Below are 25,306 nucleotides of genomic sequence, written 5' to 3'. Positions count from 1 at the left end.
CAGACAGGTCAGCCTGGCTGCCCTGAGGAAGAGGAACAGGAGGCCAAAGGCTGTTGGAGGAATGTCCAAAGCAGGATGAGACTGGTGGCCTGAGCTGTGGGAGTAGCCAGGGGATGGATTTGAGAAGGACACAATGACTGCTCAGATGCGGGAATCCAGGCTGACACCGGACCTCTGGCCTGGCAGGTAGCACTCAAGGCATAAAGCAGGTCGTGGAACTTCGGGGTGATGCTTTGTTGGGTGGTGTCAGGAAGAGGACTGAGAAGCAGAGACCCCAGCTAAGATCAGGCTGGCTTGTCCTTGGTTTTCCACCAGGCCTTGGTGGGAAGGGGGTGAGAAGGAGAGTCTGCTGCTCCAGACAGTGCAGGAACTCTTGGTTGCCTCTCCCCAGGTGATCCCTCTCCACATCCTTGATTCAGGGAGCTCCTGGTTCAGAGCTAAAGGTGCAGGAGTCCAATGCCTCCATTCTACAGATGTGAGAACTGTGGCCCACAGAGGAAAATCACTTGCCCAAGGTCACACAGCACATTATGGAGGTGGTGTCATGACTAGCAATAATAGACGCCCCCCCCCCCAAAGCTAATGTAGCCCAACTCCCTTAATTGGCACTAAGTTTGTTTGAGCAGGGCTGAGGGGTGGGGCATTTGTTTTAGACAGAGAGGAGGTGCCCTGGGGAGAAATTCCTGCTTCTATTTGCCTATCCCATCTGCATTAACCCACTTCCTGGAGCCCTAACCACCACCCTCCCATAATCCCCAGGAGGAACGAATTTAGGCAGACATTAAAAGAAACTGCCCTTCCTGAGTCTCCCCAAATCCAAACAGGCTCCCACAGAGCTCCCCACACCTCGGTTGAGTTTGACCACAAGCCACGGGACCTGCCTGGAACCCAGGAGCCCTGACTCCAGGGAAGGCGTTGTCCTCTGAACTTGATGTTGAGGAGTCCACCCTGTGCACTCCTGGGGTCTCTGGTAGCTTGGCTGACCCTGGGCTCCAGTAGCTAGAGTGAGCAAAGGAGGGAGAAAGTCATCCCGACGGGTGTGGCATTGTGGGGGATGAGCCTGAGATGTGTTACAGGAGAGACAGGAAAGGAGGGTGGGAGCAATGGATGAACATGCAAACTGGGAGCTGGGACAGCTGCAGGGAGGAAAGTGGGTTTTCTGTCACTGAAGTCACCCTGTGGTGGCTGCCCTACCTTGGGCTGTCCTTTGGGCAGGAGGACCACAGTCCCAACAGCCACCTTCAGTCAGCCACACCTGAGTTCTGGCTCCAGAGTGAGAGGAGGCCACTGCTGAGCCAGCCACAGGCTCATGGTCCCCAGGCCTTTAGGGACTAAAAGCCCCTGTTTGTGGGGCTTCCTAATGAAGTGATGTGTGATGTCTGGGGGTGGGGTCAGGGACTCAGTCTGGGCCTAGGGCTGGAGGAGTAGTGGCAGGGGACACAGTCCCTCCATCAGCTCAGTGGTCATGAAAGCCACTGGCTTCTCCTAAGAGGCCCTGAATGGATGGACCCCAGACCAGGGAGCCTACCTTTGACTCTGCAGCCAGCACAGCCAGTGTTCGCTGTGCTGCAGGGCATGGGCCCTGGTGGTGGCCACAGAGCTGGCATAGTTCAGTGGCTGGGCCTCAGGTCAGTCACTCACTTTTGCTCTGTGAGAACAGAAGCTGAGTGACCCCCTATCCTTGGCTCCTAAAAAGGAGCTGCCATCCCTTTTATTTTTTCAGAGTTTTTCTAGGTTTGTGTCTCAGGGCCTGTGGTAGCCAGCACCCCACTGCTCCATCCCCCTTGGCCTTTGGATTCATGCATGTTGGCAAGCTCTGGCTCCCGGAGCTCGGATGACGCCGGGGCCTCTGTATTGAGTTCAGGACTGTGTCCCACCAACAGCACTGCCACGGACGGCGTGGCACTTCCTGTGTCCCACACTGTCTGAGCACACTCCATGGGTGAACTCACTCCATCCCCCCGCAGCCTATGAATCAGGCACTGCACCATCAACCCCATTTTTCAGAAGAGCAAGGAGACACCAACTAGGTGTCAGAACCGGGATCTGAACCCAGGCCTTGACTCCAGAGCCTGCTCTTAACCACCAGCAGCGCCTTGTGTAGACACACTCTACAGGTGGCAATGCGTAGGTTGTCGGATCACAGAGGTGTGGCTGCCAGTGGCCTTAGGGCCTGGCCCTATAGGGGACTGCACCCTCACTCTCGTGTGTCCCCTAATGCCCAATGTCTGAGTGTTGGAGCGAGAGGCCCCAGTGGGCAGGAAGCAGGGCCAGGGAGCAGAGGTGAGGGGCAAGGCGGCTGGCCCTGGGCTCTGCCAGCCCTCAGTAAGCCAGACCTGGGAGGGGAAGGAAGCAGGAGAGCCCCAGGCAGCTGACTCCTCAGAGGTGGGAGGGGGGCTGAAGGGGAGCCTCCCAGCCTGGGGATGGTTTCAGCTGGCCGAGGTCTGTGCACCAGAAGGGGTGGGCACCAAGAGTCCTGGCTGAGCCATGGAGCCTGACACACACACACACACACACACACACACAGAGAGAGAGAGAGAGAGAGAGAGACAGAGAGAGGTGGATAGGGTTGGGGGAAGGTGGTCTGTGCCTGCAGAGGAGAGATTTAACTTGCTCTCAGCTTTTCTCATAATCCTGGCAGGCCCAGCAGGATTGGTGGAGTGTGTTTACTCGTCTCCCTATGGATGATGGACAATGGGTGAGGCTCATGTCCTGCTCCAGCACTTGTGTCCTGTCCCCTGCATCACCTAGGATCTCCTCGTCTCTCTACCTCAGCTCCCCCAAAATGTCTCACTGTCCACCCTGCCTGACCCTCCTCAGCAAGGTTATAATTTAGGTCATTTGTCACTTGCGACTGTTGAGATGAATGCTGGCTTCATGTTTAAAATTCAGTCTACCCCAAACAAAAACAGCACTAACCAGGTGACAAGGGGCGATGTTTAATCTGCTTCCTTGGAAGCACCTGCTCTTACGTAACCAGCACTCTGGAATGGCATTTGCATAAAGGCGCACATGCGTAATACATGCAAAGCCCGGAACAGTGATGGGTGCAGGGTACGCGGTGCTGAGCAGATGGTGCTGGCAAGATGATGAGATGGTCATTATCTCATGAAGCTGGCCCTCCCTTTCTTCTCCTTGGTGCAGCATTTATACTTGGTGCTATCCTCATATCCTGGGTCCTAAGTCACTCCTCTGAGGTTGGGGCAGGGATCTTAGCTCCTCTAGGTTCTACCTGGATTCCTGAGTTCTCTGGGTCTCTGGATTACTCTTCTTGTTGAGCCAAGCCCTGGGCCTCAGAGAAGCTCAGTAGCTTGCCCAGTCATGTGACAGTAGAGCTTGCCTGTCTGACCTCAAGACCAGAGCTCCCAAGCTCCATGAGGATGGGGTGGGCACCACCATCCGGCCTTCTTGGCCGGAGGCATAGATCTTATCACAGGCAAATGTTTGCTTCCAGCTGGGGGCTCTGTGGGTGTGGGCTCCATCTGGCACACTCTGTCCTGGGAATTGAAACCTGGTTTCTTCCTTGTCCTGTCCTTTCTGCCTGGCGCGGATGGTGACCCCTGTGTAGTCCAGACCATCCAGGATGGCCCTGAGACCCAGACCTGGGGAGCAGGAGTAGGTGTGTTTGTGTCTTAGACTTAGAGGGTCTGAGAAAGGGCTGCTGGGCACTGGGCCCACAGCCTGGGAGGGGTGCCCAACTCCAGGCTGTTTTCTCAGATTCCCTTTCGGTCTCCGCCCCCGCCTCTGCACCTGTTGTGTTCCCATCATCCTAGGCGGCTGGCAGCTGTCATTGCTGGGGCACCTGTCCCAGCCCCAGTGGATGCCCTATGGACTCCCAGGCTCCAGTTTCCCTGCAGCACGCAGCGCATGCTCTGTCTCTGTGTCTTTGTCCTCATCTCCATGCACATCTCTCTCTCTCTCTTTCAGACTCCGGGCAGCAGTCTCCATGCTTATCCTGGTTCTGGGCATGAGAGGAAGCTTGGGAGGGGTGGGCTCCCTGCTCTCCATTCTCCAATGCCAGTCTAATAGGGCAGGGAGGATGGCCCTGGCACATCGGCCTTAGGCCCCATATGCCAGGTGACTCATCAGCTCAATCAAATTAGCCCTTGTTCTTGATGAAAAAGACAGGACAACAGCCAGGAGCCCTCTCCCAGCTCCTACCCAGCAGGGCTGCCTCCCTTCCTGCCCCCCCGCCCCGCCCCGCCCATGGACTGCTCCAGATACCAGTCTCCTCTGCCCACCAATAAAGAGAAGTTATCCCCTCTCCTTGTCCAGTCTTACCTCCCATGCCTTCTGATGCTCTGAAGTCATTAAATTGAGTTCAAGTCCTTCTTATCCTCTACCCATAAAGCAACCACGGGAAAGTCTACAATTACTAGGCCTCCTTTGTTTTATCTGTAAAATGGGTACATTACTTCTTGGCTGCCTGAAGGCAGTGGCTGGACCCAGTGCTCTCTGTGGCTACTTTCCCTCAGAGATCTTGGAGTCTCTGAATCCAATGGTTTCTGTTGTCTAGTGAACTTGTTTTGGGTTCTGTTCTGCAGTTGCTGGGTCTGCTCTAGGCTGAATTCTAAGAGGGTAGGCTCAGCCTGGGGCTGAAGGTGCTGGGCCTTGGGGGACATGGATGAGAAAGGACATGATGAGGAGAGAGTTGAGCTGAGCAGCCCACCACGGAGACCAAGATGGTACCATCCTCAAGAAGGGGAGGGGTTGGGAGATGGGAGATGGGGGGTGGCAGGAAGAAGAGGAGGGCCTTGGTCGTGGGAGGGTCTTGGAAGCTGAATAGGTTCAGGGAGCCAAGGAGGTAGAGGTTCCCTGGATGGGGCCAGAGAGCAGATGCAGCTGGAGGCTAGCCAGAAAGGGAGGGTTTCTTTCTGAATCCTGAGACCAAATGCTCCCCAGGGGCACAGCCTGCTTTCTGCCTGTAGGCTTTGAGGTATTACAGTCCCCACCCAGCTCAAGGACAGTCTACTTTCTGCAAGATTTCCAGGATGGGCCACCTATTAGTGGCCAGGAAGTGTAGTTTTATGCCTGGCCACAGCCTCCCCTGCTTTCATTTAAGCTCCATTCTGGGATGCCACCTTCTGTCCCTTGGAAAACTGCTAGGCTCTGCCTTTACACAGAACCCTTCTGATTCCCTAAAAGGAAGGTCCATCATCCCCTTGTCTTCTCTTCCCCAAGCTAGAAGTCCCCTGCCCTTTGACCTTTTCTGTCTCTAGACTGTGAGTTTTAATGTCAGACAGGTCTGGGATTGAACTCTGGCTGGTCTTGCCTTCATTGTAACCTCTCTGAACCCCAGTTCTGTAGCCTGCAGGATGGGGATGATTATAATCCTACAGGGGTGTTGTGGGATTGGGCGAGATTAGTGTGTGAAATACCTAGCAACGTGCCTGGCGCACAGTTAAGTGTTCAATCATTTATAGCTTCTGCTGTAGACTTCCTTATTGGGTCTCCATTCTTCTTTCACATCGTTCCCATCCTGTCACATCCCCTTTTCTATCCTTTCATTCTCCTTTTCCACAGAACAGAACACTGAAAGGATTCAACCCGTGCCACAGGCATCTCAGCATGGCTCCTGCTTGGCTTCTGAAGGGTGGAAGTTGGGTCTTGCTCACCAGTAGGTCCAGAGTTGGCACTCAGTGAATGCTGAATGAACGAATGAGTGAATGATGTAGGTCAGTGGTGCTCTCACCCCTTTTAGTAACAGAATTCTTCAGCCAAATGAGATTTTATGTGGTGCCTCAATGAAAACAGAGAAGGGGTGCAGTGCTGGCTCCCACATCCTCTGTAGAGGCCTGGATACTGCTCTGCGGAGGGGATGGGGGACCCCTCAGACACAGAACACTGCCACTTCCTATTTAAGTTGGGGGAAGTGGCTTATGGAAAACAGAACCTAAGGAAGCCTGCGGGTAAACCCTGCAGACAGTGGTGGGGTGAAGGCCCAGGGACTTCCTGGGCTGCGTCCAATCCTCTACTCCATTCTCACTCACGAGGCCAGCGTGAGGGTGCCCCCACTTGAGGACTTGGTTTGCTGAACCCTCTCCCTGCCCCCATCCCTGCTTGGTTACTTCCCTCTAGTCCTGTTTCTGGAAATTTCCATGCTATCAGTTCCATCGGTGAGATATTTTCTGAGCACCTGCTCTGTGCAGGCATGACACTAGGCCCGAGGAGAGCGTGGGCAAGTCAGTACAGACCCGGCCCTGCTGGGGGCCACTTCTTTCTCCCCTGGTGTCTTTTGCCTCCTCCCATGCATGCTGCACACCAGAAGGCATGGTGACCTTTTAGAAATGCAGTCTGCTCCTGTTGCCTTCCTGCTGAAACCTGTCGGGGTTCCCTATTACTCTCAGAAAAAAAGGCCAGGTTCTTCACCCCGCTCTTTGAGGCCCAACTGGGGTGTCTCCAGCCCACCTTCGCTGGCCATCAGAACATTTCCCCAGGATCCTCCTGCGCTCCCTGTTGCAGCCATTCCAGCCTTGCTTCGTGGAGATGTGGGGCTCACTCCAGTCGCTGCCTGGAACATTCTTTCCTCAACTGACCTGCAGGGCCACGCACATGCCTGCTTCTCCTTCACCACCGATGTTCAGGAAAGCCTACCCTGAGCCCCCCGGAACCTTGCTCCTTTGTTTCAGAACCCTTTCCTAGGATTGTGATGATATTCTACTTGATAAATGTCTATTTCCATCAGGACTCTAAGTCCACAAGAGCCAGGGTCTGTCTACTGTTGATCATCATGGCCTCCCCAGTGTGTAGCGTAGTGTTCAGCGCATGGTAGATGCTCAGTGAATGTTGGTCAACTTGAATTGTTGAGCTGTACCCAGGAGAAGCCAAGGCAAGTAGACAACGCCACAGCGAGGGTGCAGTAGGATGAGAGGTTGGGAGAGGCATCGCTTGGGCTCGGAGAGACAAGCTCCAAGAAGGGGCACCTTACTGTCTACCTGGGGCCCTGGGGAGGCTTCCTGGAAGAGGTGTCACCAGTGCTGGGCCTTGGGAAGACCAGGCTGGCCATTGGAGGAGATGGTGGGGAAGGGCCCAGCCAGATGCACCAAAAGTCAGGGGGGTTGACCGTGTTGCTGCCGGAACTGCCTCCAGAGCAGCCTCTTGTATCTGTTTCCTCATCTATAGAATGGGCATAAAAATGTAACCGATCTCTTAGGGTTGCCGTGAGGATTGGACACGTTATTAATATGTGTAACGTGCTTAGAACTGCCTGCACACAGTGAGGCCTTGTGTTTGCTGTTGTTATGATTATTTACTGCACAGAAGGAGTTTGTGTTGTTTCCTCTTGGTCAGACTCTGACTTAAACTCCCTCCCCCAGAGGAAGAGGGTATGTGTGTCATTTAGCATGTGTGTGCATGTACATGTGACCGTGAGCAGTCATGAGCCAGCATGTGACTGTAGAAAGGGGAAGCCTTGTGTGTCCTGGCTCTTCCCAGGAAGTGACAGGCATGCCTCTGGTCTGGGGGTGGGGGTGGATGCGGGGTTAGCATGCTGGGCTTGTGGACAACTCCCACCCAGGGTCTGCCCAGCCCTCTGGCTGATGACCCTAGATCATCTCCTCCTCTTCCCTTCCTCTTCTCTCTCCCCTCTCTTCCCCTCCCCTCCCCTCTTCTCTCCCAGACCAGGCCTGGGCGGCAGCAGGGTCCTAAGCGGAGGGCTCAAGGCCCAGCACAGCTCCTCACACTGTCCAGGCCTCTGAGTTCCATCTGATAGGGGGCAGCCCTCGTCTTTCCCACGGCTCCTTCCTAGCTCTCCCCACTCTGCCCACCCGTTCTTTCCCTTGGAGTCCAGATTCCTAACCCCGAGGACAGAGGCTGGGGGCTGGCCAGGGCCTGGGAAGAGGAGCTGTTCTGCTTTCCTAGGAGAAGCCCCTGTCCTGCAGACAGCCTGTGACTGTGATATTGTCCCACAGCCCTGGGCTCGAGTCCTGCCTCTGACCTGCTGGGTAAACCTCAGGCACGTTCCGGGGCCTCGCAGAGCCCCCAGTTTCTTTTCTGTAAAATGGATGGAACAGCAGTCTCAGCTGCCGGCGTGTAAATCAGCGCGTGCGCGCAGTGCCTGGTGCCCAGTGAGCGCACAGTGCATGTGGCTACTCTTTCGGTGGTGCCTTGGGCTCCCAGTGGGCCTGCCTAGAGCTAGAGGGCCTGCCTCCCGCCCTTTCTGTCTGCACCCTTTTCTGGCTCCGAGTTCTGCATCTCAGGATTGCTCCAGAGATGGCACGGTCTGAGGGGATGTGCATGTGTGGGGTGTGTTCACTGTGAGGTGTGGATGTGTCGGGTGTGTGTGTGTCTGGTGGGCAGTAGGTGGCTAAGTGTGCACAATCGTGAGTGCTTGTGGGCCTGTATCTGTGTGTATACATGTGACATGGTATAGATGGGTAGTGTAGTCTGTATATGTTGGTGTGTGTTTGTGTATGTTTATGATCGAAGCAACAGTTTGCTGTGGGGGTAAAAGTGTGGATTCTGGTGCCTGACTGCCACCTTCTAGGTAGGTCACGTCTTTATCTTGGTGTTTTTGTCTTTAAGATAATAATAATAAGGGTGCCTATTGATAATAACAATAATACTGACCTCATCATTCAGCCCGTGGGGGGACCAAAGGAGTTAATACTCCTAAAGCAGTTGTGACAGAGCCTGGGAGAAGATAGAAGTGGGCAGATTTTTGTAAGCCCCATGTCTGTTTTGCTCATCCTGGTATCATGGCCTCACCTGACGTCTGTGTGTAGTAGGTACATAATGACATGTGAATGGCTGAAGGCCTTGGTAAATGGTGAGGTTGTGTGTGTGTGATGAAGTGTGGATTGGGGAATGCATGTGTGTGTGTGTGTGTGTGTGTGTGTGTGTGATGAGATGTGTGATGGGGAGTGTGCATGTATGGGTGGATATGTGCATGTGTGTGCATACGTGCACAATGAGGTATGTGATGGGGGAGTGCACTGTGTGTGGATGTGTGCATGTGTGTGCATACATGCATGTGTGTAATGAGGTGTGTGGTGGGGAGTGTGCATTGTGTGTGTGCATGAGTGTGTGTGTGTGAGATGAAATGTGTGATGGGGTGTATGCATGTGTATGTGCATATGTGTGTGTGTGAGGAGGTGTGTGATGGGGAGTGTGCATGTGTGTGTGATGAGGTGTGTGAATGTGTGTGTGATGAGGTGTGTGATGGGGAGTGTGCATGTGTGTGTGTATGACGGGGAGTGTGCATGTGTGTGATGAGGTGCGTGATGGGGAATGTGCATGTGTGTGATGAGGTGTGTGATGGGGAGTGTGCATGTGTTTGTGTGATGAGGTGTGTGATGGGGAGTGTGCATGTGTGTGATGAGGTGTGTGATGGGAAGTGTGCATGTGTGTGTGCACACGTGCATGTGTGTGTGTGATGAGGTGTGTGATGGGGAATGTGCATGTGTGTGTGTGTGCATGCTCAGGCTAGGGCATCTCCAGTGCTTTCTGGAGCTGGCTATTTCAGGAAGCCTCTGTCTCCTCCTCCTTATGTAAATAAACATGACAGATCCTGTTGCCTGTACCAGCGCTGGGAGGTGGGGGAGGCTCACAGGGGTGTGTGTGCCTGTGTGGCTGGCCTCGCAGGCAGACGCTGTGTGCGGGAGGGAGCTCCTGGGGGCACGGGAGGGGCAGGCTCAGCCCTGCCATGCCTGCGGTCAACTGTAGGGGAGGAGAGGTGGCAGAAGGAGAGGCACTGGCAGCCAGGGCAGCTTGGTGACGAGGCCGGCTAGCCAAGCGGAGGTGGCCGTGCTGCCTGCTGCCCGTGATGGGGGGACAGATCACCCGGAGCACCCTCCACGGTAAGGCCCCAGCTGATGCCTGGGGGTCTGCCCACCCCCAGGCTGGGGACCACCTGGTCTGAGAGGCACTGGAGCTTGAAGCATAGTTATCCCCTGCCTCTTCTCTCCTTGTGGGGACTCCTTTGGGTGGCAGGAACTGGGTTGGAGAAAAGCAAGGGAGGCTGGGAAGAGCAGGAAGAGGGGGGCTTTCCCAGGTAACCGGTGGAAAGTCAAGCAGCTGAATCTCCCCACAAAGTCTCCTTGTCCTCTTATCGCCCCAGGGTGCTGGCAAGCCCCCAAGTGAGATGTGAGGTACTGGGTGACCGTACCTCCCTTTCTCAGGACTGGGGCAAAGCACCGTTTGACACCTCGGGGGGATTTGTTTGTGGGCCCTGGGCTGTGGGCCCTGGAGGTCAGTGCTGAGTTCCATGGTGGGGCTGTGGAGAGATGTTTGGGCACACACAAGTGCGCATGAGTATACACGCGTGCCTTTGCTCATAAGTGTGCATTAGAGGTGTCTGTGGGTGTATACCTGTGCCTGCTGGTGCCTAAGCACATGAGGGTGCAAGTGACAGCTCCCCATGTTGCCTGATCTCAGTTCTCTAAGTGTGTGCTCTGCTGGAGAGGTCAATGAACTTTTGACCCCTGGGGTTCATGTCCAAGGTCAGACAGAAAAGACCAGCAAGCAGGTGAAGGGGTGGGTGGGAGGAGTGCCCGTTGGCTCCCTGATCACAGGGCTCCTGCTTGCCCCAACTCCTGTCCCCTCATCCACCTGGCTCAGGTGCTGTGATCTGGGGAGTAACGGGCCGATGTGGCACCAGACCCAGAAGGGGAAGCCTTCGCAGGAACTTGTTTTGTCATCATTGGGACACAGGAGCCGGGGTTCCTGTAAAACTGGCCGGTGCCAGGACAGTGAGGGCTGACCTTGGGGAATCCTGCCACACTCCCTTCTCGGCCCTCCTCCCCTCAGACAGGGCACTAGGGGATGGGGCGGCCTCCATCTGCTCAGTCCAGTGGGCACCAAGCAACCAGCAAAGGCCCAGAAGGGAGAAGGAGTGGGCAGCCGTGGCCAGGACTGGTGACCAAGTGGCTTCCCCTCCCAGGCTCTGGACGTTTGAGAGAGTAATTTCTAATTAAAAAGAAAAAGTCAGGGAAGGAGACATGGGAAAAGCAAATCATTGGCTCTCCTAAAAGGAAATGAATTTTGTCCTGGGCCTGGAGGGCTAAGTGACAGATGGAAGGCCCTGCAAGACACATAATCCGGAGCCAGCCAGGGCCAAAGCCTGTGGCCGGGGCCCTGGCCTGAGCCTCGGACTGGGCTGACCTGGGCCTGGCCCTGCCTGTCTGTGGGGTGGGGGTGCCTCTCAGCGCCCACTGGCCCAGCGTGGCCTGTTGGCAGAAGGTCTGAGGCAGACTGGCATTTTCCACTGAAGTCAGACTTGGGCAAGCCCGTGGCCTGGAAGGACAGAGAGGCCCTCGGAGTGGATTAGGACACAGCACACCGTCCTCCAGCTGCCTTGGAGCACAGGCTTCAGAGGGGAGTGAGGACCCCAAGATCTCTCTCACCCTTCTTCCTCCCCCAGACTGCATATGGCCGTCAGGCGCTCTCGCATTGGAGTAGATAGCCATGGCACAGTGAAGGCAAGTGTTTTTCTGAGCCTCAGTTTTCTCATCTGTCAGTGAGGCTGATGGTACCCTCCTCATAGGAGTCCTGTGAGGACTACATGACACGATGTAAGGACTTAACATGCGGAAACCCTAAAGGGCTTAGGAAAGCATTCTGAGGCCAGGGTCACGTCCCTTCCTCTCCGCCTGGGGACAGGAGGAGAGCTTGGGTGTGCTGAGAACTCTAGGAGTCGGTCAGCCAGGCTGGGTGGCCCTTGGCGAGCGCTAATCAAACGTCCCATCTGCTTTGGTCTCCACCCCCTTGCCAGGACCACTGTCCTTAGGTGGGTCCCTGATAAGCTGGCACTGGCCCCTGCCTCAGCCTGCCATCAACATGAGTAGGAGACAGCAGTAGGGTTGTGCAGGGGGGGTGTTTGCCTGTACCCACACTACCCCTTAGCAAGACCCCTGCATGCATGTCCTCACGTGTCCTCACCCACGTCCGCGTGTACCCATACCTGTGCGCGGGCCATCCCAGCGGCTCTGGTTTTGCTTCCTTCCTTCTGGGAGGTGAGTTGGGGAAAGTGGGAGGTGCAGGGGGTTTGTTCCTTCCTGGGGTGCTCTCGGCCTGCAGCCCGCCTGCTGAGGACATGGCGATATAGTTTCTGATTGTGTTTATGGGAACCTCGGGGGGTTGGGTTTGCTTCAAGCTGAAGATTTTGGATTGGGGGGTTACAGTGAGAGGTGAGGGGGAAGGGACCCCATCCTGTTCATGTGTGGGAGGTTGTGGACGTGTCTTGGCGGTCTGTGTTTCTAGTGGCTGCAGATTATGTATCTGTGTGTCAGGCCTCTGTATGTGTGTACCCACGTGATGTGTATTTATCTGTATAATATTTCGGTATAGAGTGTTGTCGTGTCTGCGTTTCCATGTGTGAGCAGCCACATTTGTGGGACTGTGTGCCTGTGATATGTCCTTATTCTGTAGATGTCAGTATTTCTGCATGAGTCTTGTGAGTGTGTGTGTGTGTGTGTGTGGCTACTGGTGAGCAGTCAGCTCCTCTGGGACCAGCCTGGCAGGGGCCCCATGGGAGAAATTAATTCCCATTTGGAAAATGGTTTTGGCACTTACATGCTTGATCCCTTTCACTGGGCAGATTTCCAGAGCTGCTCCCCCGTCTTGAGGGCAGGATGGGCTGAGGTAGGAAGAGCACAGAGGGAGGCAGCTGCACCTCCCCGCTCCTCTCCTCTCCTTCCCCGCCCCCCCTTCCTCCTGTCCCCACTTCAACACTCCCCCCAGGGTAAAGAAGTGACCCATTGCTGAGGGGTTGGTGTGATGAGTGGATGACACCCACAAATGTACCCAGACATACATGTCACCCTCAGGTTGGTCTCTGGACTAACAGGCTCTAGATGTGGGGGTGCAGGGACCTGGGCGATTGGTTCCCACACTAGCCTGTCACAGAGGCAGCTGCTGTGACCTAGAAGGAAATGGCTGGCAACTCAGAGGGGAAGCCAGGCCTTGTCCCTTCTGCAGCTGACTCCCCACTTCTCCTTGGTTCCTTGATTCTCAAAGAGGCAGCAGGGGAGAGGGCCTCAGATGGATTTATGAGACATGGGATTAGCACGGACGGAGCCGCCTGTCTCCTGGCAGCAGCTCTGGAGGCTTAAGGGCCAGGGCGAGCCCGGCAGGTGTGTCTGTGACCATATGTACACACGCGCACCACACCCCACTTGTGCTTATGGGCTCCAGGAAGGCAGGGGTCAGGCTGATCCATCTCTGTATTATCTTTTTATTTAAATATATTTTTTATTTATTTCAGAGAGGAATAGAGAGGGGGAGAGAGAGAAACATCAATGATGAGAGTCGCTGATCGGCTGCCTCCTGCACGCCCCACACCGGGGATTGAGTGTGCAACCCGGGCATGTGCCCTGACCAGGAATTGAATTGTGACCTCCTGGTTCAAAGGTTGACGCTCAACCACTGAGCCACGCCGGCTGGGCCATCTCTGTATTATCTTAGCCCAGCCAGTGTCTGGCACACAGTGGGCACCAGCAGCTGCTTGGTCAGTGTGTCAGGGGGCAGAGTGTGGGGTACAGGCCCTGGGCTCTGGACCACATGGCAGTGGGGGCTGCGGGTGGCCGGGGGAGGCAGATGAGATGGAGCCATCAGGCACACTTCAGAAGATGAGACCTGAGACCAGACAAGGTTGGAGAGGAAGAGGAACGTGAGTTGGTGTTCTTGGTGAAAGTTGGAATCCCATTCCTCTCTTACTGGCCATGTGACTTTGACCCAAATTGGGGATGATAAGGTTTCCCCCAAAGGCTTATAGAAAGGATTAAGTGAGCTAATACGCATAGGGGCTGTACACGTAACCACTCATTCAGTAAATGGATGTGCTCTTGTGAGTTTCCACGGAGGCTTCTCCAAGCTTGTGTGTGCTTGCGAGTGTGGACACCACACACACCTGGCTGCCTCCAAGGACCAAGATCACATCTTCTGCCTCCCTGGGGGGGGCGGTCCCCAGGAAAGAAGGTGCTTGTGTCTGCCATTGGGCACACATTGACTGTGTGTATGCATGTGTGTACACATGAGCGAGTGTGGATTTGTGTAAGGGGAACGAAGGAAGATGTCTGTGTGGTGTGTGGATTTATGTGACTGAGATGTGCTCCCTCTCATTCTCTCAGGCTGGCCTGGGGGCTTTGGGGAGGATCTGGGAAGACTGGGACAAGGAGCTGAACCCGAAATAGATCTCAACTAGAATCCCCTTCTGGAATCTTGGGGTGGATGGGAGAGTGGGAGGAGTAGGAGGGTTGGTTCCCTCCTAGCAACTAGGGTATTGGGAGCACATCTGTATGCACATCTGGCTGCTGGAAATGTCAGAGACTGGGATGTTGCAGAGTGAGTGAGAGCAGGAGGCTCAGTGTGGAGATTAACTTGGCTATGAGGGTAATGATCCTGCCCACTCCCTGCCACCCACCTTGTCGTCATGAATTTATTTAGTTTTCCAGGGAACAGCAGGACCTGCTGTAGACATAGCCGGGCATCTGGGAGAGAGGATGAGGTGTTTGGCCCCTGCCCCTAAGCAACAGAGGTATAGGCATGGAGGCTCAGAGGTCATGCAGCAACTGACTAGGGTGCAGTGGTCATGGAGCGGGGAGGGCATTGAACATGCTGGCCAGCTAGCAGGGGCCCAGGAAGGACACCTTGCAGTGATACAGACATGAGTTCAGAGCCAACCCACCACTGTCTAGCTGTGTGACCCTGGGCAGGTTATTATCTTTCAGAGCCTGTTTTCTTTCTTTTCTTTTTAAAAATACTTTTTTATTGATTTCAGAGAGGAAAGGAGAGGGAGAGATAGAAACATCAATGATGAGAGAGTATCATTGATCAGCGCCTCCTGCACACCCCCTACTGGGGATCGAGCCTGCAACCCAAGCATGTGCCCATGACCAGAATCGAACCCAGGACTTTACAGTGCTCAGTCCAATGTCGGAGCCTGTTTTCTTATCTATAAAATGTGACTAATGGATGCTGTATTGCTGCATAATATATCTATTACTGCATAACAAATCACCCCAAAAGTTAGTGGCTTAAAATAACATTTAATGATCTCATATCTCCTAAAGTCAGGAATCTGACACAGTTTAGATAGGTGCCTGCATCTTCCTGTCTTGTCAGGTTGCAGTCACATTGTTGGCCTGGGCTGTGATCTCATCTGAAGGCTTGCCTGGAGGGCATCCATATCCAAGCTTACTCATGTAGCTACTGGCAGTCCTCGGTTCTTCCCCATGCGGGCTTCTTCTCAGGCCTACCTTACTACGTAGCAACTCGTTTCCCCAGGGGGAGCAACCCTGGAGAGGCAAGAGAGAGTAACCAAGATGGAGACCGAAGGCATTTTATAACCCCGGCTTAGGAGTGATGCCCATGACTTCAGCTGTATTCAGTTTGTTAGAAGCTGGTTGCTGGATCCACTTCACACTCAGGGAAGGGGATTACAACAGGAAGGGCATGACTGCCAGGTGGTGAATGTGGGACTCATTGGGGCTGTCTTCGAGGCTGCTTCCCAGAGATACCTGCCTTTCAGGGCCTGGGCGGGTGAGGCAAGGTTGTACATGACAGGCATCTGGTACAGCATCTGATGTGCAAGAAAAAAAATCAACCCTCGTAGCCTTCCTTTTCCCCTTTTTCCCACAGGCAAGTGGGGGAGCTATTGAAGGTTCCTGAGCAGGCAGGGCTGTCGGCAGGCATGTGGAGTGGGGGTCTTGGTGCTAGGCAGCGAAGGAAGCTGTCCCGTAGTCCTCTTTTTCTTTAATTTCTCCACAGGACACCAGAAAGGGAGAGGTACAAAGTGGGTGCTCCTTGGACATCTGTCAGTTGATCAGTAGATTGAAGAATTGGGCAGTGGCAATTCACTCAATAGCTTTCATTGAGCGCCTGCTGTGAGTGTGCTTTGAGCTAGGCACTGGGGAAACAGCAGGGGGAAGGACAATGGTTTCACCTTAGCTGGTTTGCTCAGTGGATAGAGCATCAGCCTGCAGACTGAAGGGTCACGGGTTCAATTCCAGTCAAGGCCATGTAGTAGGGTACGTGTGGGAGGCAACCAGTCAATGTGTCTCTCTCACATCTATTTTCTCTCTCTGTGTCGGTCCCCTTCCCTCCCACTCTCTCTAAAAATCAATGGGCAAATATCCTTGGGAGAGGATTCGCAAAAAAAATAAAAATAAAAAGACAATGGCCTCTGTCCTCAGGAGGCTCACAGTCCGCTAGGGCAGTGGTTCTCAACCTTCTGGCCCTTTAAATACAGTTCCTCATGTTGTGACCCAACCATAAAATTATTTTCGTTGCTACTTCATAACTGTAATGTAGCTACTGTTATGAATCATAATGTAAATATCTGATATGCAGGATGGTCTTAGGCGACCCCTGTGAAAGGGTCGTTCGACCCCCAAAGGGGTCGTGACCCACAGGTTGAGAACCACTGCGCTAGGGAGACACACAAATGACCCCGAAGGCTTTTCTAGCCAGAAAGCTGCACTGAAGGTGATCTGAGTGGCTCTTTCTCAGCTGTCCCCAGGGTGGCACGTTCTGGGCTGGAGAAGACAAGTCCGTGCATTGCATACAGGGGATGCCTCGGAACATTTGGGCTCAGTTCTGTGGAGGAGTCAGAGTTGAGAAAGGTTGCTGGGGTGCTGGATGCTTTGTTAGGGGTGTGTGGAGTCCCTGGAGGTCCATAGCAGGGTCCCTAACCTAGCCTGGGGTTGGAGAGACTTCTGGGAGGGAGTGGAGCTTACTGTCAAGGCCTGAAGGATGAGAGAGAGAATATATGGATGAGGAGGAGGAAGGAAAAGTTCCAGCAGAGAAGAGGGTGTGGGCCAAACCTACAGGCAAGAAACAGGTGAGGGAAGTGGGCCCCTTGAAGGAACCCAGAGAAGTTCAGATCTGCCCAGTTTACAATCCTTTCTCTTTCCCACGGCCTCGCCCCACCTGCTCCCCCACCCTTCAACTGTCTCCCAAAGTCTTTCCACATAAGCTAGTCCCAGTCAGGACCACCCTGCCAGTCTGGGATGAGGACATTTGGGATAAGATGAAACAGAAGTGCCTGGACAGAAGTGAGCTGGTCATTTCCTCTGGTGGGGGTTGTTGCTTTTATATGAAAAAAAATAATAAGACCTGATGTTGGCATCAGGTGTTAAAGTTTGTAAAATTCTCTTGCATCTGTGAACTCACTGGGTCCTCACAACAACTTGGAGAAGTGGGCAGGGCAGCTCTGATGACCCCGTTTTCCAGAGAAAGACATCAGGTCCAGAGAGGTAAAGTGAGTTGCCCAAAGTCACACAGCAAGTCTGTGGCATGGCCAGGGTTGCTCCGCCCCACTGTCCAGAGGGTGAGGCAAGCCTCTCTCATAAGGGATGCAGATGGTCATGCCAGCACCGGAATTCGGGGCCATGGGTTCAGAACAAGGGGATCCTGAACGCAGGGGGATTCAGCGGGGCTTGAAAGATGGGTGGGATTTGGAGAGGTGGGGCAGGGAAAAGATACGTGGGATAGGGGAACGGCTTGAGCAAAGGTGTGGAGGTGGGAGAGCACAGATTAATGTCAACAGCAATAATAATTATTATATAGTAATTGTAATTAATAACTATTATTATATGTAACTATTATTATTATAGCAGCCACGTACTGGGGTTCCTTTTACATACATCATCTCATTTAATCTTCACAAAAATCCCACGAGGAAGGTCTGCTGTGGCCCCCTTTTACAGATGAGAAAAGTGAGGCTCTCGGAGGTCTCACAGTTAGTGACAGAGCTTCTGGGTTTGCAGGCAGCAGGTTCAGGTTCCAATCTGGGCTCTTTACTTTGGCTGGGTGACCATGGTAACTTCTCTTCTGAGGACCTGTGTCCGAGTGGCATTGGGGCGGATGAAGAGTTGCCTGTTAAGCCACATAGAGTTCGGTCATAGCCATTCCTATTGCTCCCTCCCTGTCTCTCCTTGGCAACTCAGCTCAGCCTGGCCTGCGCATCCGCATCCGGGGTTCTGCGGGGATGGTTCTGGGGCAGAGCTTGGCGAGGGCAGTGGGGAGGTCACTCTGGAGGCTACCCTGTGTGTGGGCATCTCCCCTGGGTCCCTACTGAGAGGCAGGAATGAGGTCTGGAGCTGGTTGAAGGTCACCTGGAGGGCTGGCCAGGCTTGTGTCTGGCAGCTCATAAATGCCCAGGAGGAATGGGCTGTGTGTGTGTTGTGTGTGTGTGGGGGGGGGGGGGCTGGGGGGGGGGAGTTTCCATTGTGTCAGCAGCAGCCTCGCCTGTGGGGGGTACCCCCACTGTGGATCCCTAGAAGCTTGTAAACCTGTCACTAAGGTGGGGCTGGCTGGGAGCCAGATGGTAACACTGGGGCTCCACCCAGGACCAGGGGCCCCCAGGAGAGCAGTTGCCTAGCACACAGGCCCAGGCTGCTCCCTCTGCTGGGACTGGCCAGTACTTTCCCCTCTCTGCCTGCCACCTTGGCCTTGGGAAAATGAGCACTAGCACTAGATGCTGAGTGTGGTAGAGGACTCTGGCCGTGGCATTGGAAGACCAGAGTGCAAGTCTCAGCTCTTCCACTTAATTGCTCTGTGACCTCAAACAACTTGGTCAACCAGTCTGAATCGCAGCTCACTCACCCATAGAATAGGGACCTTAAGGGGTCCTGGTGTATGTCTCAGTGCAGGGAGGCCGCTATTTGGATGGTATAGGAAAGGAGCCCTGCCCCTAGCTGGTCCTTGGCATCGAGCTGTTCTCAAGGTTAATTCTCATTTTGCTTTATCTCCTTCCTCCCTCCAGATCATAATGCCAGCTGAGGTGGAGAGAGGGGGAGAGAACAGAAACAGGGGGCGGGGAGGTGGTGATTCCCTGGTCAGGGCTGCCATGTTGCACATCTGTGAGGGCACCATTCCTGTTGTAATCCATGAGAATAGTGCCCCCTGGAGGTAAGCAGGGCAGCACTTACGTTTCTACACATGGTGGTGTTGACTCTTGTTCAAAGAGAAATTGCTGCCATTATTACTAGATGGGTTTGGAGGCAGGTCCATGTGTGATAGATGTGTGTTTTATGTGCAGTGTTCTGTATGTCTGTGTGTACATGAGTCCAGCCATGTGTGCACAGTACATATGGAAAGGTGAGATTTCTGGTCTAAGGGATAAGGGAAAAGATAAGTTTCTCTCCCTTCTCTGTCTTCTAGGGTCTGGATTACCTTCATGCCCTCATGTGCTCACAGGCGTGTGTGTGCACTCCTGAGTGTGCATTTGAGACCACAGTTCTGGGTGCACATTGTGCCTCCAGGGACCAGGGCTCCCCTGTCCCCTTCCCCACCTGTTCTGCTGTCAGCCAGGGAGGCTGGGCTCTGGCCCACCCCACATTCTCCCTGTGGAAGGGAGGCCTGGGAATGATCCTTCCAGAGCCTGGGTCTCTGGACCTTGGGTGTCTCCACTATATTTGCTCAGCACCAGTGATTTCTATGCCTTTATTGAGGGCCCCAGGACCCCAACTGGGATGAGTGGGAAGAAGAGGAAGCATTTTGAAGGGATCTGAGGGCCTGCGGTTGCTCCATGGGTTACATACACATTTTTTTGAAACTGGCTTATTTTATTCAGCATAATTATTTTGAAATTTATCCACGTTGCTGTCCATAGTTCATTCCATTTTTGCTGCCGAGCAGTATTCCATTGTATAGATGTGCCACAATTTGCTATCCATTCACTCAGCAGGCATTTTTTTCCTTTATGCTTTTGTTTCTGTATATGTATATGTCCCCAAACAATGCGTAATGTTACCTTTTACCAGAGGTATTTTTTAAAATCAAGAGTCAAGCTGGCCCAGCTGGTGTGGCTCAGTGGTTGAGAGTTGACCTATGCTCCAGGAGGTCGCCAGTTCGATTCCCAGTCAGGGCACATGCCTAGGTTTGGGGTTCAGTTCCCAGCGGGGATTGTGCAGGATGCAGCTGGTCAATGTTGATGTTTCTCTCTCATTGATGTTTCTCTATCTTCCTCTCCTTTCCTCTCTCTCTAAAAGTCAATAAAAACATTTAAAAAAAGAGTCAAGTTGTGCCTGAGGCTGGTATATGCCCAGGCAGGGCACCTACAGCCAGTGCCACCCTCCCTTTGCCCTTCACCCCAACTGACCCCTTCCCTGGAATGATCTCCCCAGGGGCCACTTAGCCTCTTCCAGGTAGCCTTCCCAGACTGTCCGGGTCTCCTCCGAGCAATGCCAGCCCTCACCGCTTGGTGGCTTTCAAAGTCCTTGCGCACTGTTGGACAATGCTAGTCTTGTCTCCTTGGTAGAAGCAAGGCAGCTCCTTGTGCCACCCTCACCTCATGGGCTTGGCCTTCAGGAAGCTGCTACCAGGGAGGCCTGGAGGCTGCTGACTCATAGGGTGCCCAGTTGGCCCAGGACAGTGGGCACTGGTGTCTGGGCCTTCTGGGAAGGAGGATGCAAAAATGCAAAGGGATGCAAACACGGCCTGGAGTGCAGTCTGGGAGCCCTCCCTGCTGCTCTCTTCCCTCCCTGCCTTCCTCTCCTTCCTGGAAACCCCTCCTCCCCTTTAGGGAGAGGCAGGCTTTCTGGGCAGGCCTGATGCTGACCGAGCTTTCTGCATTTTTTTAAGGGTTTTATATTTAAGCTTTATTTATTTGCTTATGAATAAACAAGTTCAAAAGATTTCAAAATTCCAAAAGGCAAATGGGTAAACCAAGAAAATGATTTCTTCACCATTATCATCTAGCCGCCCAGCTGATTTTCCCAAAGCAATCGAGTTATCAGTTTCTTGTATGTTTTCCATTATGTATTTGTTTCCTTATTTTCTTCTTCTCACACAAGAGATAGCAAAAATACTTTGTTCACTTTGCTTATTTTATTTTTTCCCCTTTATTGATTAAGATATTACAAATGTGTCCTTATCCCCGCAATGTCCCCTCATCCCCCCCAATCCTGCCCTCACCCTCACCCCCTGTTGTCCACATCCATCGCTTATGCTTATATGCATGCATACAAGTCCTTTGGTTGATCTCTCCCCCTCCCCCCCCCTCCTTCCCTCTGAGTTTTGAGCATCTGATCGATGCTTTTTTGTCTCTACATCTGTTTTTATTCATCGATTTATGTGGTTCATTATAATCCACAAGTGAGTGAGTGCTTTCTGCATTTTTAAATGCCTGCCTCGGAGGGACCAAAACTTCCCAGGCCTCTGTCCTGTTTTGTGGCTGTCTACTTCCCCGCCTCCATCTCCCCCTCCTCCATGTCTCTCCTCAAGATGATGGGGTGGGAGGGGGCTGCCCTTCCTGATGGGTGGTGCACAGATCTTGGGGAAGAAATGAACACCCTCCCACCCCCAAGACTGTGCATTCATAATGTCAGTGCTGCTGATACATGTCTTAGAGCCACAGGGTAGAGGCCACCCATTGTGCCAGAGAGAGGAAGTGACTTCCCATGGTCACGTGACCAGTAATGACAGATCAGTCATCTGACACCTTGTCCTGTGTTCTTTCCTCTCTGCCTTGTCTCCTGTTTATAAAGCACCTCACATGTTTATAAAGCACCTCACATGGTTGTAAAGCACCTTTTGTGGACCAAGTCCTGTCCCATACTCGATCCCACTTTGAGCTGTGGTGGAGCTGTCTGTAGAAGAAAGAGCTGTACCTCCCTGGCCAGGGGTTCTTGAGGCAGATCTGAGTTCCTTTAGGAAGCCTAGGTGAAGAAGGAAGCAGCCTCGGGTGGAGGAAGGCAGCCTGGGGTGGAGGGAAGTGGTCCCAAAAAGAAGAAAGAGATGGGTATGGTCCTGGGGCTGCAACGCTTGCCCCGCCCACCTTCCTGGTCTCCAGTGGCAGCCCCATGGTCACCTGTTCACTACAGCCTTGTCGTCCAGCTCCATTGCCTTCTCCTCCTCCTCCCCTCTTCCTTTCCTCCAGGATGTCTCTCTGAGAGTGACCTGCCTGTGTGTCCTTTTGGCACTTAGCACTGTCTACCATTTGGATTGTGATTTCTGTCCAGGTCTTATCTCCCTTCCTGGGCCGTTGGCTCCTTAGGTGTTTCATGCCTATATCTCCAGTGCCTCGGACGGGGCTCGGTGTTCAGCAGATACATAGTGAATATATGTTGGGAAAAATAAATGTTGGTGGTAGTGAGTGACAGTGTATGGTGGTGGATGTTGGTAGTAAATGCTGATTTGCCACAAAGGTTGATGGTAGAAGATAGATGGTGGGAAATACTAGGGAGAAACAGTAGATGGTAGTTCTTGTTGGTCATGATGGTGGTGGTGGGAGGTGATGGGTGAAGGATGAGGGTAGATGATGGTGGTGGGAGGTGATGGGTGAAGGATGAGGGTAGATGATGGTGGGTAATAAATGGTGGTATATGGTGAAGTGGGACATAGCAGTAGATGGGAGCAGGAGAAGGATGGTGGCAAATAGTGGCAGTGGTGGTGGATTGCCCTGATGGTGGAAATACTGGGCAGTGGGTGACTTCCTCCCCATCTGCCTTCCCTAGGGGACCCTAGTCCAGCTCTTGGATTGCCAAGTTCTCTGACATGGTGGCTTTTGTTTTATTTGCAGACTCCATCGGGGGTCCCTTCCCTGTCACCTCTCACCGATGCCACCACAAGCAGAAGCACTGCCCGCCGGTGCTGCCCGGCGGGGTGCTCCTGGCCACGCCGCTGCTTTTCCACCCACACACCAAGGGCTCCCAGATCCTCATGGACCTCAGCCACAAGGCGGTCAAGAGGCAGGCCAGCTTCTGCAACGCCATCACCTTCAGTAACCGCCCGGTCCTCATCTACGAGCAAGTCAGGCTAAAGGTGGGGCTTCCCTCCCCGCTCTCTGTCACTGCTTCCCCCTGGGCCTCTGAGCTTTTTCTCACCGTTCCCCCCGCCCCATCACTGCCTTCTCTTATGGCCATTACTACACCCTGTACCTTCTCTTTCCTCTCTGCTCCCTCTGTTGCTCTTCCTCGTCCCTCCTCTTTCTGTTCCCTCGTCCGTACTCCTTTCTCAACCTTCCCCGCATGGCAAAGAAGGAAGGGGAGCAGGGGGAGTGGCCATGGGGGCCACTAGCTCCTGGGGAGGGAAAGGAGCCCAAATGGTGGGCAAGCTGGGCAGGGCGACTCTCCATGGGGGTGGTCTGCAGGGAGGGGCAACTCCCTTCCCCGTGGGCTCGCTGAAGTCGGGGAGAGGCTGGGCTGGGCTGGGCTGGGCTGGGCTGCGGGCTGTCTGAGGCCACCCCCCTGCCGTCCAGATCACCAAGAAGCAGTGCTGCTGGAGTGGGGCGCTGCGCCTGGGCTTCACGAGCAAGGACCCCTCCCGCATCCACCCTGACTCGCTGCCCAAGTACGCCTGCCCGGACCTGGTCTCCCAGAGCGGCTTCTGGGCCAAGGCGCTGCCCGAGGAATTTGCCAACGAGGGCAACATCATCGCCTTCTGGGTGGACAAGAAGGGCCGTGTGTTTTACCGCATCAACGACTCGGCTGCCATGCTCTTCTTCAATGGGGTCCGCACGGCAGACCCACTCTGGGCCCTGGTGGACGTCTATGGCCTCACGCGGGGTGTCCAGCTGCTTGGTGAGTGCCGCTCTCTTTGGCCCCTTAGGTGCAGGGCACACCTCCAGGAGCTGTGATTTGAAGGGGAGCTAAGACTCTTCTGGCTGCTCCCCCCACCCCGGCCTGGTCCAGGATCCCTCTTGCCTCGCTATACTTGCACCCATAGACCCTGGGTACAAATCAGCCCACGCATCCCCTCTCCAGAAGGAGCCTCGTGAGCTTCAGCAGTCTCATCTGTAAAATGGGTTGGTGGGAAGATTGAATTCAGGTCAAGAGGCTGTGAGTAAAGTGCCCAGCACAGTCCTAGGTACCAAGTCAGTGCTCAGCCAACACCGCTCTTCCATCTCCATCCCTGCAGAGCAAATGTCATGGTGGTTGAAAAACTTTTTGTCTTTTTTTTCCTTCCTGACTTCAGAGCCTGGAAGCAGTGAAGCTGCTGTTTTCAAAACACCTTTATTTAAGTAGAAAAGACAGGTAGTGGGGGAAGACTGTGAATGTAAAAACAGAGAAACAAGCCATCATCAGAAGCCTTTCTGTTTGTTGAGTTCCAAAAACAAGGAGGCTGTTTTTTTTTTTTTTTAATGAATAGTTTGGGAACTTTCTGGTTTTCAGCTCAATAAAAGTGTTTCTGCATTCACACGGACGGATGGAGGGACGGCCTCAGCAAGTGAGGCGGACAGCAGCCTGGCTGCCCGAGGCTAATCTGCCTTCCCTTCCTTCTGTGAAACCCTGAGCCTGCCGGGCTCCCACCTGCCAGCGACAGACAGGCTAGAGTCAGACACACCCAGGTTGGACCCTGGCCTCACCCTTTTGGTATAGCTAGTGCTTTGAGACCTCCGTTTTCTCATCCCCAAAGTGGGGGTAGTAATAACTGTTTCAGGGTTCTTTTGAAGGCTCAGAGAGCTGTGATGTGAAGCCACTGACACAGTCGGCATCAGTGACTGTCATCACCTCCACTCATCTTGGGCAATACTTAATGAACACCCTCCTGCCGCGGTGGTATCCTTAGGGCCCCACGCTTCAAGGCACTGGGGTCCCAGAGCTCGCGTTTGCGCTCTATCCTGGACACTTCTGTGTGAGCCTCAGTCTTCTCATGTGCAGAGTGGTTGGGAAGGCTATGCCTTAGCCCAGGGCCTGGCCACGTGGTGGGAGACAGAAGAGTGTCCCAGGTTTTGAGGAAGCCACAGTTTTGTCGGGGGAAAGAAGGGGAAAGGAAGAGGGAACAACATTCTGGCTTTTCCATAAGCAAAGAATGCCCTTCTTCACGGTCCCCAAAGATCAAAATGCCATTCGGGCCTCAAGGCCCAGCTCGTAAGCCACCTCCTCCCTGAAGCCTCTCGGGGGGATTCTCTTCTCCGTTCCTTGTGTCCCACCGCTTGGCACCTGCACTTCTCTAAGTGCTGAGGCATTGGCTGAGCCTGTGTCCATCCATATGTCTGTTCCCAAACAAGACGGGGAGGGCTCTGAGGGAGGAATCCATGTTTCAAGCACCCAGCTTCCCCTCCAAAGAGGAATCTTGTGCCGGATGGGTGGAGAATGCTGGGGAGTATTTACAGGGTGGGTAGGGGAGAGGACTGGAATGGAAGGATGGCTTGTTAGATGGAGGTAAGGGTGTGGTGCATGCTGAGGTAGACCCAGCGTGCTCAGAGCCCCAGACTCACTGGAAATCAGGCGAGACAAAGCGAAGACTCCAGACACCATCAGGGCATAATCTAAGAGAACACAGTACATCGCTAAGTGGTGTGGTCATAGGATCCCTTCCATTTGCCAAGATGGTTCCCCTCCAGTTATCTCATTTAACCTCTTAGCAGCTGGCTTGGAGGGGGTGGTTTTTATCCTCATTTGACTGGGAGTGAAGTGAGGCC

At 53.8% G+C, this 25,306-nt stretch overlaps 1 protein-coding gene across 1 annotated transcript in view; it reads left to right on the top strand.

Annotated features, from left to right (window-relative positions):
* The window catches only part of NEURL1 (neuralized E3 ubiquitin protein ligase 1), a 71,557-nt gene that overhangs the window by 26,448 nt on the left and 19,803 nt on the right, over positions 1-25,306 (top strand). The window contains 2 exon segments of the mRNA XM_070432356.1: positions 22,463-22,704; positions 23,141-23,462. Coding sequence (XP_070288457.1) covers positions 22,463-22,704; positions 23,141-23,462 — 564 coding nt within the window.

This window comes from Myotis yumanensis, unplaced genomic scaffold (genome assembly GCF_028538775.1).
Source record: "Myotis yumanensis isolate MYYU_CA2020_CCGP unplaced genomic scaffold, mMyoYum1.0.hap1 SCAF_13, whole genome shotgun sequence".
Taxonomy (NCBI): domain Eukaryota; kingdom Metazoa; phylum Chordata; class Mammalia; order Chiroptera; family Vespertilionidae; genus Myotis; species Myotis yumanensis.
The sequence above is the reverse complement of the archived record's forward strand: the minus strand, read 5'-3'. Positions and strand labels throughout refer to the sequence as shown.